General features: G+C 40.7%; 1 protein-coding gene across 2 annotated transcripts in view; it reads right to left on the reverse strand.

Annotated features, from left to right (window-relative positions):
• Positions 1–6: 6 nt before the first annotated feature.
• phactr3a (phosphatase and actin regulator 3a) overlaps positions 7–14,503 on the reverse strand; it is an 18,111-nt gene continuing 3,614 nt past the window's right edge. The window contains exons 2-12 of one of the 2 annotated variants that reach the window (XM_014031529.1): positions 12,568–12,732; positions 11,920–12,087; positions 10,461–10,673; positions 9,999–10,227; positions 9,576–9,841; positions 9,146–9,299; positions 1,971–2,026; positions 1,690–1,751; positions 1,431–1,571; positions 1,022–1,098; positions 7–618 (exon numbers count right to left, since the gene is read on the reverse strand). In XM_014031529.1, coding sequence (XP_013886983.1) covers positions 603–618; positions 1,022–1,098; positions 1,431–1,571; positions 1,690–1,751; positions 1,971–2,026; positions 9,146–9,299; positions 9,576–9,841; positions 9,999–10,227; positions 10,461–10,673; positions 11,920–12,087; positions 12,568–12,732 — 1,547 coding nt within the window. In that variant the 3' untranslated portion in view covers positions 7–602. Of the gene's footprint in view, positions 619–1,021; positions 1,099–1,430; positions 1,572–1,689; positions 1,752–1,970; positions 2,027–9,145; positions 9,300–9,575; positions 9,842–9,998; positions 10,228–10,460; positions 10,677–11,919; positions 12,088–12,567; positions 12,733–14,503 lie in introns of both variants that reach the window. The other variant, XM_014031528.1, reaches the window with a different exon arrangement.

Below are 14,503 nucleotides of genomic sequence, written 5' to 3' on the forward strand. Positions count from 1 at the left end.
CAGCCATTCTTATAAAAGATGTTGTATTTTGAAGACAATTCTGAAGTAGTGCTTACAAAGGTATTTCTCTTTTCAGTGAAGACATTACCAGTCCCATTCTGATTGACATACTGTATGTACAGTCAGTATCAAACCCCTCCCCAGTGTTTTCTCCCCAGACTTCAGTCTGTACACAGTCCAAGTGACACATTATTCATCAGTTTAAAAAAAAAGTGAAGCTGGTCACATGCACTACTTCTTCCCACTACACACCATTTTGTCAAAGTAGTTCATGAATTAGTACAAAAAGAAAAATAAAAATAATTAAAAGATTGTTTTTCCCCTGCTCTTGTCCTGAGAGTCAGAGGCTCCATCAAAGTCTCTCCCACCTGCCAGCTTCCATGTTGCATCCTGCAGTGTCCAGGACACACTGCTGCAAACGCCATTGKTTTCTCCCACACCGCTCTCTTCATACTGATAACATGAGGGCACTGGAAGAAAGTTAAAGACACACTGAAGACGAAACAGCTCCAGGCTCTTTTTGATCCGTCACCACTGAGCAGCATCAAGCAGCTTCGGGAAATCTCTAAGCTCAGCATTTCTTCACAGAAGAAATTCAGCTTTTATGGCCGGTGGAACCTAAAAAAAAAAAAAAGTGAACAAAGCAAAAACTGTGAGAGGGTCCTTTGTCATCAAACCTCGACTGTTAYAGTCATTAATCAAGAGCTATTTTTAACAGCGAGGGGCTGCACACGCGCTCTCCTCCTGTCCTCTCTCTGGGTCACTAGTAYAACCCGCAGAGAGCCTCGCTGTCCGAACGCATTCAGCCAAGGATTCGTTGCCATCAGCATTTCCCTTTGCCCGATCGCKTGAGCTCTCAGAGGGACAACCTCCCCCTCCCAAGATTGGAAGCAATCCCATCTATCTTTAGCTTCCCAGTACCCTCTAGATGAGCAAGGAGCGCTAAATTTAGACCGCCGCAGCCCAGAATAGCGCACGCGTGCAAAACACTACCGGTGAACACACACATCTGAATACTAACCTGGTTAAGTGTTTGCTCGAGGCGTGCACTTCCATCTCGGTGCTCTTGAACTCGTTCAGCTCTTTTCGGATCGCAGCCTGTGGGTGGGGGGKAGAGATATAAAAGACCATCAGTGGATTCCTAATGCATTCTGTGCCACCCGAGGTCTGGCAACTAGTGGACATCAATGTGACAGAAGGAGAAACACATAATCAGCCTAAAAAATTGAAAGTGAACAGGGGATTTTGTGAGATAAGCTGATAACAGCGTCATGAAAAGCTGATTCCACAGAGTGATCGCTCATAACGTCAAGGGAATTTTTCATAATCTCTGACCTAAATGGTAAATTTGATTTGCTGCTCGGTTAACGTCATTTGTGTACGATTTTATAGGTCATCGCATGACTTGACTTATCAGTGTAAATACACACCTTGTCTGCAGCCGAGAGACGAGTCCAGGGCTTGTCYGCTCTCCTGTCGTAGTCCTGAGCTTTGGCCACCTCCACATAATCGCTGAAGCGGATTAAAATCTTTCTCTCTCGAAGCTCATCTACTGTTGGTCGTTGATTGAGCTGAAAAAAGAAAGAACGAAAAAAAAAAATCAAGAAATTATCAAACCGTTTCAGGTGTCTTCTGTCATGTTTGAAGTAACCACAATCTGAATGCCCACAATTACAATCAGGGGTGTACCTTTCTGTTTAGCCGCTGCTTTATCTCCCTCCTTTCCTCTTGTTCTGTTTGATCATTTCTCTCTGTGGAAAAAGAAAAACATCCTTAGAAAAAATGTGTAAAATAAAACTTTAATTTAAAAAAAGTATTTTTATATACACAATCAGTACATGGTATAAACATGCACTGCAGTTTGTACTATAAATATTTTTTTATTATTTCTATCCATGTTTTTTTTTTAAGGGTTAAAAATATCCATATGGTGAAATATGAGTGTGAACAGGTGATGTTTGGAAACTCACGTTTTAAAATGTTCCGGCTCTCCAGCTCCTCCACGTTTGGTCTCTGGCTCAACCTCCTGCGAAGAAACACCAGAACCACGTTTTGAACCATTTTGGGACTCTGATCTGCTTCAGTCCTCGCCTCGCCTCTCTCTGCCTCTTTGCAACACCGCTTGTAGTTTCCTCGCTAAGCGCGTTCTCGAAAGGAATCCCCTATGTTTCCATCTCGCATCCAGACCGCGGCTGTGTTGTTTCGGCAGAGGCGCTCCCCACATTTGGAAGAGAAAAAAGCACGAAGCGCTAATTCTGCTCAGAATTCTGTACCAAGTTTATGGCTCAGTGTCGCCGAGCAGCATCTCGTCTGCTGCAGTCTCCGTGTCGTAAAGAACCTCCAGCACCGCAGACGCTCCTCTACTACTCGACCGCAGCTCCTTTAGAAGAGCGGGTCGTGATGAGCTGGTGGGGGGCGCGACTCCGCTAGTCTTCCTGGTTACTGAATGCATAATGAGCGAGGGGCGGAGCCTAATAGGATYCCACTCAAAGGCATCCCCAACCTTTCATCATAAAGCAGTAGCACAGCATTTTACTCATGCTGTTTGGATTTGTCAACATATGAAAGGAAAAAAAAAAACGCATATAATTCTTTAAAACAGTGGTTCCCAAACTTTTTRTCTTCTGACCCACTAACTATCCATGGCAAAAACTTGTGACCCCAAATATTACTGGTCTGAGTACATGAACTTCGTTAATAACCCTAAAAACACAGGCTTTTTTGACAATCTAAACAGCTTATACACAAATATAAATACTTATTTTTACTTATTTTGTGTTTTTGTAATAGTTATAGGGAAAATATTACATCAGCAATTATTTTATTACCCTTTAAATTGATTTCTGGAGATTATCCAAGGTGCTTCATGACCCATAAKTGGGTCCCAAGCCCAACTTTGGGAACCAAAGTGCAGTGGTTCCCAAACTTTTCAGCTTTTGACCCACAAAATAACAGTAGCAGAGGCCTGTGCCCACAACTRTTTTTGGATGATAAACATTTGTATCAGGTCAACAAAACATGGGCATAGTAACAATGTTTTTATACTACATTTATCCATTTTAAATACACTAACCTCACTCATTTGTAACAACTAAGGCAAAAATGTAATTAATTCAGAAAATCTTTTCAGGACCCCACCTTGATGTTTCGGGACCCCACTTTGGGTCCCGACCCCAACTTTGGGAAACTCTGCTTTAAAACATACATTTTAAAGTAGACATGACTGGACGTTGGGAATGTTTTGTTCCCCTTTGGCTGTAAGCAGGAGAGTTGGAGTACAAGCTCTATTTATGCAAATAAATTCACTATTCTCATGCCCCATCTAATAAGAATAGTTAAGGTCTTGCCTGGCTCATAACAGATTTTTTGATCACATATGAATATTTGCATTAGTTAGTAATTTCAGATAATTTCCGTATCAAACATGACAACTATTAAATCCAAAATAGTGAATGCTTGAAAGCGTGTTTGAACTGAGCATAAAGTTTGCTTCTACACATGGAAAAGGGCGAGCACCACAAATAGTCCATGGCTATCTGTCGATGTTACTGTTGTTCATCCACTTCTGCAAGTGCATAAAAACGAAAGACTTTTATGCAGTTTCGCTTGAAAATGTTTAGTTTARTTTATTCATTCATTTCATTAAAAAAACAAAGCAAATTCAGCATACAAAAAATGCAAATGAAAAGTTCTTTTTGTTGTGCTCATATTTAGACGTCCGATTTTGCAAATGCTGCCTTTTTGAAATTTGGTATGCTTGTTTGTCTTTGTGTCTATGGTGTAATAATAATGATGTGATTGTGATGCTGTAATTCTGAGTGTTTTATGTGCTGCAGAACAGGAMGCTGCTGTAAAACAGCAATTATGCTGAGTCAGGCTTGATTTTTAGTAATCTTTTCCTGTTGAATCAATAAATCAATCAAATCAAAATGAAAGGCGGCAGGAGGAAGAAAAAAATCTTATAATATCTGCACCTTTTTACATCAAAAGGAATTCAAACTAATAAAAACAGGAAAAAAAATAAAAAGCTAAAATCTTTCTCAGAAAATTTTAAGGATACATACAGTATTATGTCATTTCATATTTCTTCAACAGACTGGATTTTACCATTCTCCTAAACTTATACATTGATCCTGCACTTTTAAAATCATAGTCCAGATTATTCCTTGCACTGAAGTACATCGTTCCTTCAAACTAGTTTGGATTTTAGGTTTCACAAACACCTCTGTCCCTTTTAAATTGTAGTAACTTTGTCTCTTAACAAAATTCGATTGGATGTTCAAAGGTAATATATTTTTATGAGCCTTATACATAATCTGCAAAATATTGTAATTAACCAACTCATAGAATTTCAATAATTTCAACTGACAAAATAATGTGTTTGATGGGTAATCATAACGCCTTTTTTGTGATAATTCTTATAGCTCTTTTCTGCAAAATAAAAAAAGGATTTGTAATTTGTAAAAATAAGTGCTGTTATGTTGAGACTTGGATTCAAAAAGATTTGGTGTCAGAAAAAAATGGCCACTGTGTTCATATACACAAACGGCTGAAATGCAGTAAAACTGCTACAATTTCTCTGAAAGACGATATCATGTAAACAGGGCCCTATGAAGCTGTTGGTTTTCACAAGTTTTTCTATGTGACAATTGTGAAAGATGGATCAAGAAATACGAAAGAAGCCATTTATGTTAAATAGGAAGCATCAGTGCATGTCTTGTTCGACTAGACTTAATTTTTTTTAGTTTGAAGTGTTTACTACGAAGAAATTAATGGTTTATGAAATTTGCAAATCACTTTATTTATTTTTTAAATTATTTTTAATAATTATATTTTACACAACATCCCAGCATTTTTGGATTTCATAATGTCTTAAAAGTTGCTGAGTCAAACTTTAGTTAGTGGACCTGTCAGGTGTCCTGTTATCAAAGCATCCAAAAGGTCTTCAAAAAAAAAAAAAAAAACAACATTTCTTTCCTTTACCAGAATCACCGTGTGTGCTTCAATGAATAATACATGTAAGCTGCTTAAAAGGCTCAGCTTCAGACAGCATGTGGAATACGCCGCAGCACACCTTCAGATGTGGAAAGCACAGAGAAGCGTTAAATGCCTCCGCACACTACGACTCCTTTTATCCCCTTCACACTGGTTAACACTGGACACTTTAAAGCTCGGTCCTGTCAAAGATCAGCGTTAGGTCACATGAACTGACATCTGGTCACAGACACACAAAAAGGTCTTTCRTAGTGTGTCTTTACAACAAATGAGCACTTTGATCACGTTTCTTAAAATCTGTATATACCTTTATAGCAAATTCTCTTCTTCACTGTGTAAATTAGTGTTTTTTTTATTGCCTAATGATTTTTCCCCAGATTTTTAATATGTTGTTTATCCTTAAAAATATAGATTTTTTTTCTCGACACTGTATTGTGCAATAAGAGCATCGTGGGCKTTAATAATTGATGAGTTCATATCCATAAATAGCACAAAGTATATTCAACCGYCCGACTCCCCTGGATAATTTCTTTTCTGAGAAGTGTAACTAAAAAGGAAAACAAGCATCAATTGTGTTTTTATAGAAAAACTCAAAGTTCACAAAGTCAAAAAAAAATCATTAAGGAATTCCATCAATATCTAAAAAAAAACATGTTGTCTCCCCTGTTAGGAGCTCCCTTTTAGAATAAAATAATCAAAATCAGCTGTTTGTTTGTTTTTTAGTTATCTCAAATTCTCATCAGACAGAAAACAAACATGACGACCCCTCTGTTTCTCTAGTAAATGAGTGAAAATCGGTGTTTTTAAAGCTCCCTCTGTGCTACATTTTAAACAGACAAATAGGAAAATCACTACCGATACCCGAGCAACAAGCATCCACTGTAAGATTGACCTGGTCTCCGAGTTGCCTAGCAACTATGCTTGGTACCTTATAGACGACGGAGCCTTCCTGCAGAAATCTTCGCTCCTCCCTAGTAACACGGAGAGGGGGGATCTCGCTACTACACACAGAACTGGATGTGCTTTAAATGACAATCTGCTGCTATTTTTAGAAACAGCCTGCTTTTTTTTGTTTTTGTTTTTTTCCATTTTTTTTTTTTTGTTGGCAACTTAAATGAAGCACATTTTTAACCAAAATACACCGTCATCCAAAATCAAATCTACAACCGTGAGCTTTATCGAGATGCTTTATTCGGCGTGACTGAGAACACTCTGCTTTCTCTGCAGTCATTCGACAAAATTACTGGTTTACACCCACGGGCTTCGACACAGAATCCTGCAATAAAAGTAAAACCCTTGCGAGTTATTCCTAAAATACCCACTGCTGTAAGGATTCYCATTCGAAACTCAGAAAGTCTTGTGATGAAATGAGTAAGAATAGAAATTCTCAACTACAGCAGCCCGTGGGAGGAATTAATTACCCAAACAAAAGAGTGAAAAAMCAGTGGGTGGGTGGCATTTAGTCTTTAATTTCACTTACCAACTGCACCAAGAAGACAAACCGACCACATTTAGCTTACTTTTTCGCCCCCCAAGTACTGTTGCAGAGCTCGTATTTTATTTTATTTTATTTATTTTTTCTACCCGGTTATTATTTCTGCTGATATAACTCCCTGACATTTGGTGGTGAGGCRGAGTGCATGGGGGAGGGGTGTGGTGTACATTATTGAACAGTGGCAGGAGCTAAGATTAGAAACAGTGGAGTGTGGCTGTACTACAGCACATGGGCTAGAACTGGAACTAAAGATAGAAAAGCCATCTATCACCGACACGACAGAAGGATGGGATGTTATTATCCGTCATCTGCTCTGCTTGACCCCGCACCAAAATGYGCAACATCTGGAGGTTAAGATACGACTGACCAGAAGCTGGGAGCCATGTGGAAATCTACTCRTGTTTGCTGCGTTGCCTCGTCGTTCGTTAGAAACCCTTCAGGGAAAGTTCTGTTAAAATAGGTTTTTACATAACGATCGGGCCTCTCTTACTGCYGCTCGCTGCTGCAAAAACACAGATGCCGTGTCGGAGCAGTCACGCTCTTCACTTCGCTCTAATATTTGTTCACAACAACTTTGAAATCAACAGATTTTTTTTTCTTCTCCTTCCAGGGAGTCTATGAATAAAAGAGGAGGTTGTATTATTAGCTGTCTACCAGACGGCTGATGGATAGTGTTCATAGGGGTGTGTGGGTGGTGCTTTGTGCTTGACTGCGAGTTATTACACAGGAGTTTATATAACACTCTGCTGCGCCCCGSTTTGATATGCTGGTGTTAAAGAGCCTGAGTCTCGTGACCCGTTCAAACACAACCTCATCCCGTRTCAGTGTGTGGACAGAAATGTCTCAGTCGTATTTGAAAAGAAAAAAAAAAACAGAACTCTAATAGCGTCGCTGCTCCGAAGCATGGATAAACACCAGCGCTGTGTCGTGTACAAAAACAATTCCAGGAAGTGGCATTTGTTTGAACTCGTTGCTCTCCAAATGCTAAGAATGGAAGTAATTTGAAGGATGGAGTCACTGAACGTGTAAACATTTCAAGAACCAAAGCCTTCGGTGAATTTCACGCTGTCTGAAAGCTCAACAGTGACAAATGTTTGTAGAATCTGTTCAGTTTCAGTTTGAATTGTGTTGTAATGWTGAGCAGAGGCTTTCATAACCAAGGCCTGGCATTGATTAAAGAGCAGCAAATCTAAATATTCAGGTAAAAACAGTTTGTGTGAAACAATCAGATTTGATCAAATTTATTGATCTCACCTCTGACTATGGGATAAATCTTGGGCCAGCAGGAATTGAATTTGAATTGCTCAGATTGAATCTGAATGTGCACAATTTGAAATTGAATGCATTGGTTTGAAAATAAGTTTTGAATTAATTTGCTTTGGTCTATTAAAAAATCAGTTTGACTACTTTCAAGTTCAGTTCCAAAATTCTGTTCTTCAAATTCAGTTCTGTTCATAACTTTTACGGACAGAATTTCTAGGCACAGCCAAGGTGTTGAGGGGATCTATTTTGGTGACCTTAGGATCACATCTCTRCTTTTTGCGGATGATGTGGTCCTTTTGGCTTCATCAGATCCTGATCTCCAGCTCTCACTGGAGCGGTTCGCAGCCGAGTGTGAAGCGGCCAGGATGAGGATCAGTGCCTCCGAATCCGAGACCATGGTCTTGAGCCAGAGAACGGTAGCGTGCCGCCTCCGGGTCGGGGAGGAGGTCCTGCCCCAAGTGGAGGAGTTTAGGTATCTTGGGGTCTTGTTCATGAATGAGGGAAGAATGGAGCTGGAGATCGATAGGCAGATTGGCGCTGCGTCTGCAGTGATGTGGGCGCTGTACCTTTCTGTCGTGGTGAAGCGGGAGCTGAGCCAGAAGGCAAAGATCTCGATTTACCACGGTCTACATTCCTACCCTCATCTATGGTCACGAGCTTAGGGTAGTGACCGAAAGAACGATCGCGGCAGATACAAGTGGCCGAAATGAGATTCCCCCACAGGATGTCTGGGCTCTCCCTTAGAGATAGGGTGAAAAGTTCAGTCATCCGGGAAGGACTCAGATTTATTTTTCACTTTGGTGAAGTTCCCCTTGTGTATGCAACAGAGTTGATGAAGGGAAACTTCACCAAAGTGAAACATAAATCTATGGATCTGTGTTTGATTACTCTGGCTGGCTTTCTCAAGGACCAGGATGTGTGACACAAAACTCTGAATTTTGGGACTGAAATTGAATTATGGAACTGAAAATGAAAGTAGTCAAATTGAATTTTTAATAGACCAAAATACAGGTTCAAAGCAAATTAATTCAGATACAAAACTTTMAATTCAGTTTCAGTTTAGTAAAATTCATTTTCAAACCAATGCATTCAATTTCAAATTATGCACATTCAGATTCAATCTGAGCAATTCAAATTCAATTCCTGCTGGCACAAGATTGATCCCATATCTGTCTCCCAAACAATAAAGTTGCCAGTATCTGTTTGGTCTTGAGGCTACATTGTTGCATTCAGAACTTACCGGTAATAGAAACTGGTCATTTCTCCCAGAACAATATTGAGATGTGCTCATTCCAGAACTAAAACCAGACTGTTTCTACACTCATCCTAACTAATTCATCATCAATGAAAAGTAAACGTTAAAAACAATTTAATGAAGCTTTTATTGCTCACTTGGCGAGTTTCATCTCAATCTGCTGGCGGATCTCCTGCCGCTCCTGATCGCTCCGTGCCGGGAAGATGTTCCTGTCCTCCAGCTCCTGCTTGCTCGGCCTGTTTCGAAGTTTGACGGCCAGCAGCTCTTTCCTTAGCCTGCGAGGAAGTGTGCCTGTGACAACAGGCATAGAAAAACACAAATACTTACTTCTTAACAACTTATTTAGAGTTTTGAATTGTTTTTTCATGTCCTAACAAAAGGTCTACAAACCAGTGACACGTTTCAAAGCACAACACCTGAGAAACTTCTGTTCATGATGACATTTCAGAAATCTTTATTTTGTAACTTATTGTTGATTTAATCCAGATATATTTATGTATTGCTTGCATCAGTGAAACCGTCAAGACTTTAATGGCAGTTAGCTTCCTGCTGTGTTCTGGGACTGACCGGAGATGACGGACTCGTTCCAGCCRTCCAGGTCAAAGGGGAGGCCTGAGGTGTTGGAGAAGCACTGGTCCAGCCGTACGTTCTCCTTGTTTTCCTCCGCTTCCTTCTTGGGCCAGTCCGACCCTCCTCCTCCTCCTCCTCCTCCTCCCGAGCAGCCGCTGCCCAGCGGAGACGTGTATTGGTTCTCAGAGCTGCAGGAGCGAGACAGACGCCCGTCAGAGCACCAGAGCCGCGGCGGTGAGCCCTGCTCACACCCATCGCGAACACTGAGGAGATGCAGGAGGCAAGAAGACGCGTGGCAGGTTGACATAAAAGAAACACTTCCATTTATGAAGCCTCAAAGCAAAACGTTTGAAGCGGTTTGCTTTGAACAAACGCACATTAAAGATAACGTAAGATGTGCACCAACGTTTGAAGCCTCACCTCTCCTGTCTGTTCTTGGAAGCGAAAGCTCTCTGTAGCTCCTCCATGATACAGCTGGGGGGCATGGGGGGGTGGATCATATTGCCCAGATGTGGTGACCCTGAGGAGTTAGCTAGAGGCCCTCGTAGAGGCAGGGTCATAGAAGCCAGGCTTTCTGTGGCCCTGGGCGGGGGCTCCTTGGGGTGATAGGAGTTGGGCAGGTGAGCAGGAAGTGACATGGGTCCTGAGTCTGACGGGAGAGGATGAGCAGAAAAAAAATTAAACATTGGTGAATCTGTCATGTTGTCTTTATATTTATCAACAGATTTAGGGTCTAAACAGTTAGAAATATGTTTAATTTAACACAAGTCCAGTCCAAACTGCTGTAAAGTGACAGTAAAATGCACCGCAGCACTGCTTATTCATCATCTTTAATTGTTTTAGTATTAGTAATGAAGTCGTGTCAATAATGACTGTGCTCACCATCTCCAGAACTCAGCTGGGGTAAAAGTTTTGGAGGTACTTGAGGCGGAGACGTTCCTGGAGGAGTCTCCTCTTCCGCTCTTTCCTCCACCTGATCTCCCGAGTCCTGCAGCCCCTCTGGCAGGTCCCCGGCTGGGTGTGCCTCCTCCTCTCCCCCGTCCTCCGGTAGGGGGGCATTCTCCTCCACCCGTTCACAGTCTTGGAGAGGAGCGGCTACTGAAAGACAGAAAATWAATAAATAAATAAAAGTTTCTGTAATGTGTTACATAGCTTGATGAAAAGTTTGTATGATCAGAGCTAATATGTCTCCACCACCTAAGAGTAGGGTTATGATTTATGTGATGCGGAAAACACACCTTAAATATTATTTGCAAAATCAGTGATAGTTGAGATGCAATTTGCTAAAAAWTTTTTACAGTGATAAAAAATTATTTTACTCTGCAGATGCAGTGATATTCATTAAAAAAWTTTTTTATTGCTTCTTGTGCCTATAATATAAACAATAAAGACCACTCAGGGTAGAATGAGTGCAACACCATTCAGCTGTCTTTGCTGCCCTCTAGTGGTGAAAATCAAGAAAATTAATTTACACAGAAATGACTGAACACTGAATGAAAAAAATAAATAAAATAAAATAACTTAATTTTGGCCGAGGTGGGTAGGGTACCAGAAAATTGTACTCAAGTAAAAGTAGCACTACTTCAACATATTTTTACTCAAGTAAAAGTAAAAAAGTAGCAAACCAAGAAATGACTCAAGCAAGAGTAAAAAGTATTTGGTAAAAAAAGCTACTGAAGTACTGAGTAACTGATCAAAACATCAGTCGTTTAATATTTAAAAATTACATCATCAGAAGGACTAAATAAAGCTATGTGGAAATTTTAGTATTTTAAAGCTTGAAATGAAAACAATATAAATAACAGAATTATAAAATAAATTCAGGCAAATAATTATTTTTCCCAAATCAGTTTCTTGCAATACAAAATTGATGAAACTAACAAAAACTGCAGGTGTGTGTCTGTGTCTGGTGAATTTTTGGTAATAGCAAGCTTGTTCTTCATTCAGACGTTACTCATTGTAAATAGAGTATTCAGAAATTTTACTCAAGTAAGAGTAGCAATACTTCATAATAAAATTACTGAAGTAAAAGTATGAAATACAGCTTAGTAAAAATACTCACAAACGTATTTTTCCCCAAAAAGTTACTCAAATAAATTTAACTGAGTAAATGTAACTAGTTAATTCCCAACTCTGCATTTTGGATACATGCAGTTTTTACRGTTCTATTTAGTACTGTAGTATTTTAATCAATTTAAAGTAATAAGAACCAAAGTAGCAGCAGTTTGAGGCATTTTATCAAACTGATTACAATCCAGCTTCTTTTAAGCTGGTGTAAAGACATTAAGCCCTCTACAAATGTGTTGTTGTTAATCTGTTTCACTTAAGCCACTAGTAGTACCTGACAGGGAATGCTCCTCCTCAGGACCAAGGTACTCCACGCTGCTGACTGTGAGGTTTTGAGTCAAAGGTCCCCCAAAGCCACCAAGTAAGACTGCACCGTCTGAGCAGCAGCCTTGGCTGGGAGAGCTGGGGTCATGGCACATAAGACCGCTGGATAATGCTACATCTGGAAATGGAAGAAGAGTCATTTACTGTTGGATTAAACAGGAGTCATATTCATGTAAAATAATTATTTGTACAGAACAAACTATAGGGATACTGATGTAGGAATTTCCCACAGGTGGCACAATAAAATAAAACCAACACATTTGTCTTGCTCACCTTGCAAGAAGTAAAAAAAAAACTGAGCCGACGCTAATCATAAGTCCTTGTAATTTTCATCTTTTGTCATTATAAATAACTGGATAATATCTGAGTGTTTATGTGACTTCAGCAAAATTCACATGGTTATAAACAGATAGAGAATGAATCAGTTCAAACAGCTGCGCTCTGACTCGCCACATCCCCTCGCCCCCACACCTTCTCATTACGCTTCTCTAATTGAATTCATTAGAGCCTCGGAGGACAAAACGCGATTACACGAGTGTGTGAAAGGCGAAGGCCCCGCAGCCGCCCTCCAGGTCTTGACACCAGCCCCGTGCCGTACCTGTGGAACTCTGCTTCAGCTTTTCGTTTTTCTTTTTTCTCCACTTCCAGGGTTTGAAGATTCGCCCCAGGGTGGCCAGCTTGCTGTTCCGCCTGATGGGTGGAGTGTGAACGCCCGTCACCAAGCAGCCCGTTCTGAGCACCCTCTGCTGGTCCACCAGCTCCACTTCAGAGCCGGCGGAGGAGAYGCCCGGAGAGCAGGGGAGAGGTTTTACAGGAGGATGACGGGGGGCAGAAATAAATCAGTCCAAATAAGGAAAAGGGGGAGAGAAAGAGGGGGAGAAACAGGAGCATAATTAGCAYGCTAAACTTACTGAATAAACCATGATAGAGTCCAAGTGCTGTGAACAGATTGAATTAGAAAGACTAATATGATCATGTCACACTCCCCTATGGATGTTATGTTCGCTGCCCCCCGAGCCGTATGTCACGAATCAAAATAAATACCTGTCAGGGTCCAATTTTTAAGCAATTTATTGCATTTGAACAACAGGTGATGCTGCACCAAAACTGCCTGCCTCCATTTATAAAGATTGTTAATTCTGATTCACATCCCAAAGTTTCATGGGTTCAAAAGATCCATTTTCCATAATCCCATTTGCCTTTTTTGTGTTTGTTTATTTCAGCCAACAAATCCATAAATGCTTAGCTGTTTTTTTTGCACTCCTGTTTATGTTTTGTGTTCTGCATGCAGAAAGTCATTCTATTTTTGAAGTCTCATCAGCTTTCACAAAATGCTAGTTGAGCTTCCTGAATAAATTACAAATGTGATACAAGCAGCTTAAAAACACCCGAGAGGCAACAAAAATATATATATAAAAAAAAAATAAAATAAATAGTAAAACGGAATTGAATGAGCTGATTTTACAGTTGAAACAGTGAACAGSTAGGAAAAAAAATGACGTRACTTAAAAAACTATACAAAAATCAGGTTCTTGATAAAACAGACTTGCTGGGGAAAACATACCACAGTTGATTTGTTTGGTTTGTGATGAATGAGCAATCCCCATCCCTGCTTTCCCTCGTTTTTATTTTATTTTTTTATGTCYAGAGGAAACGTGCATTTGAATGAGTGATAGCTATGACTCATATTAGGCAAAGTGTGGGCCTATAAATCCATGTGCGCACATTGCTGCCAGCCTGCCAGCTCCTAAAAGAGCCAAGAGAATGAAAACTCACATTAAACACTTGGGCTTTAAGAACTGCATACATCAATGTGACAAAGAAAACAAGAAGATCTGACTTCTCAAACCTGATGTATTTGTCAAAACAATCAGCTGAACGGGGGGGCAAAGGCGTGTGCTGGAGGATAGGGGGCTTTAACAGTGAGGGTGTAATGGGGGTACGGTGATGGAGGAGGCTTTTTTAAGCTTCCTTTATGCACATATMGAGGGAGTTTCAAGAGGATGAAGAAACTGACTGGGGGAGGAGAAATAACAGGAGGAGGAGGGAGGGAGAAGAAASAGAATGACAGAAATATCTGAGTGGTTGCAAAAAAGAGCGTGAGTGGAGGGAGAACAGAAGAGAGAAAACCAGGGAGGTAATTTCAAGGCTTTATTTTTTGGAGGGGTTGGCCCTAAAAATACAGGAAGTGGATCGGATGACCGTGTCTGTCAGCAATCAGCATCATCACTGCTGTCATCACTGTAGCAGCGCAAACAGAATCCAGGTCAAGCTTGAAGGAAACACAGCCAGTAGGGCAGAGGGAGAGAAAAAAAAGCTTAAAAGAAGTGGGGGGGGGGGGGCGTTTGTGTCTGTGCATGGAGACAGTGTGTGCGCGTGGAGAGAGGAGAAGAAGAGGGGGAGAGGAGGCGGGGTCAGGCCCGCTGCTGTTACCATGGCAACATCATCCAGATGCTGCCGCAGCATTTGGAGCCACAGTGTGTGTGTGTGTGTGTGTGTGTGTGTGTGTGTGTGTGTGTGTGTGTGTGTGTGTG

Source organism: Austrofundulus limnaeus, unplaced genomic scaffold, assembly GCF_001266775.1.
Source record: "Austrofundulus limnaeus strain Quisiro unplaced genomic scaffold, Austrofundulus_limnaeus-1.0 Scaffold1267, whole genome shotgun sequence".
Taxonomy (NCBI): domain Eukaryota; kingdom Metazoa; phylum Chordata; class Actinopteri; order Cyprinodontiformes; family Rivulidae; genus Austrofundulus; species Austrofundulus limnaeus.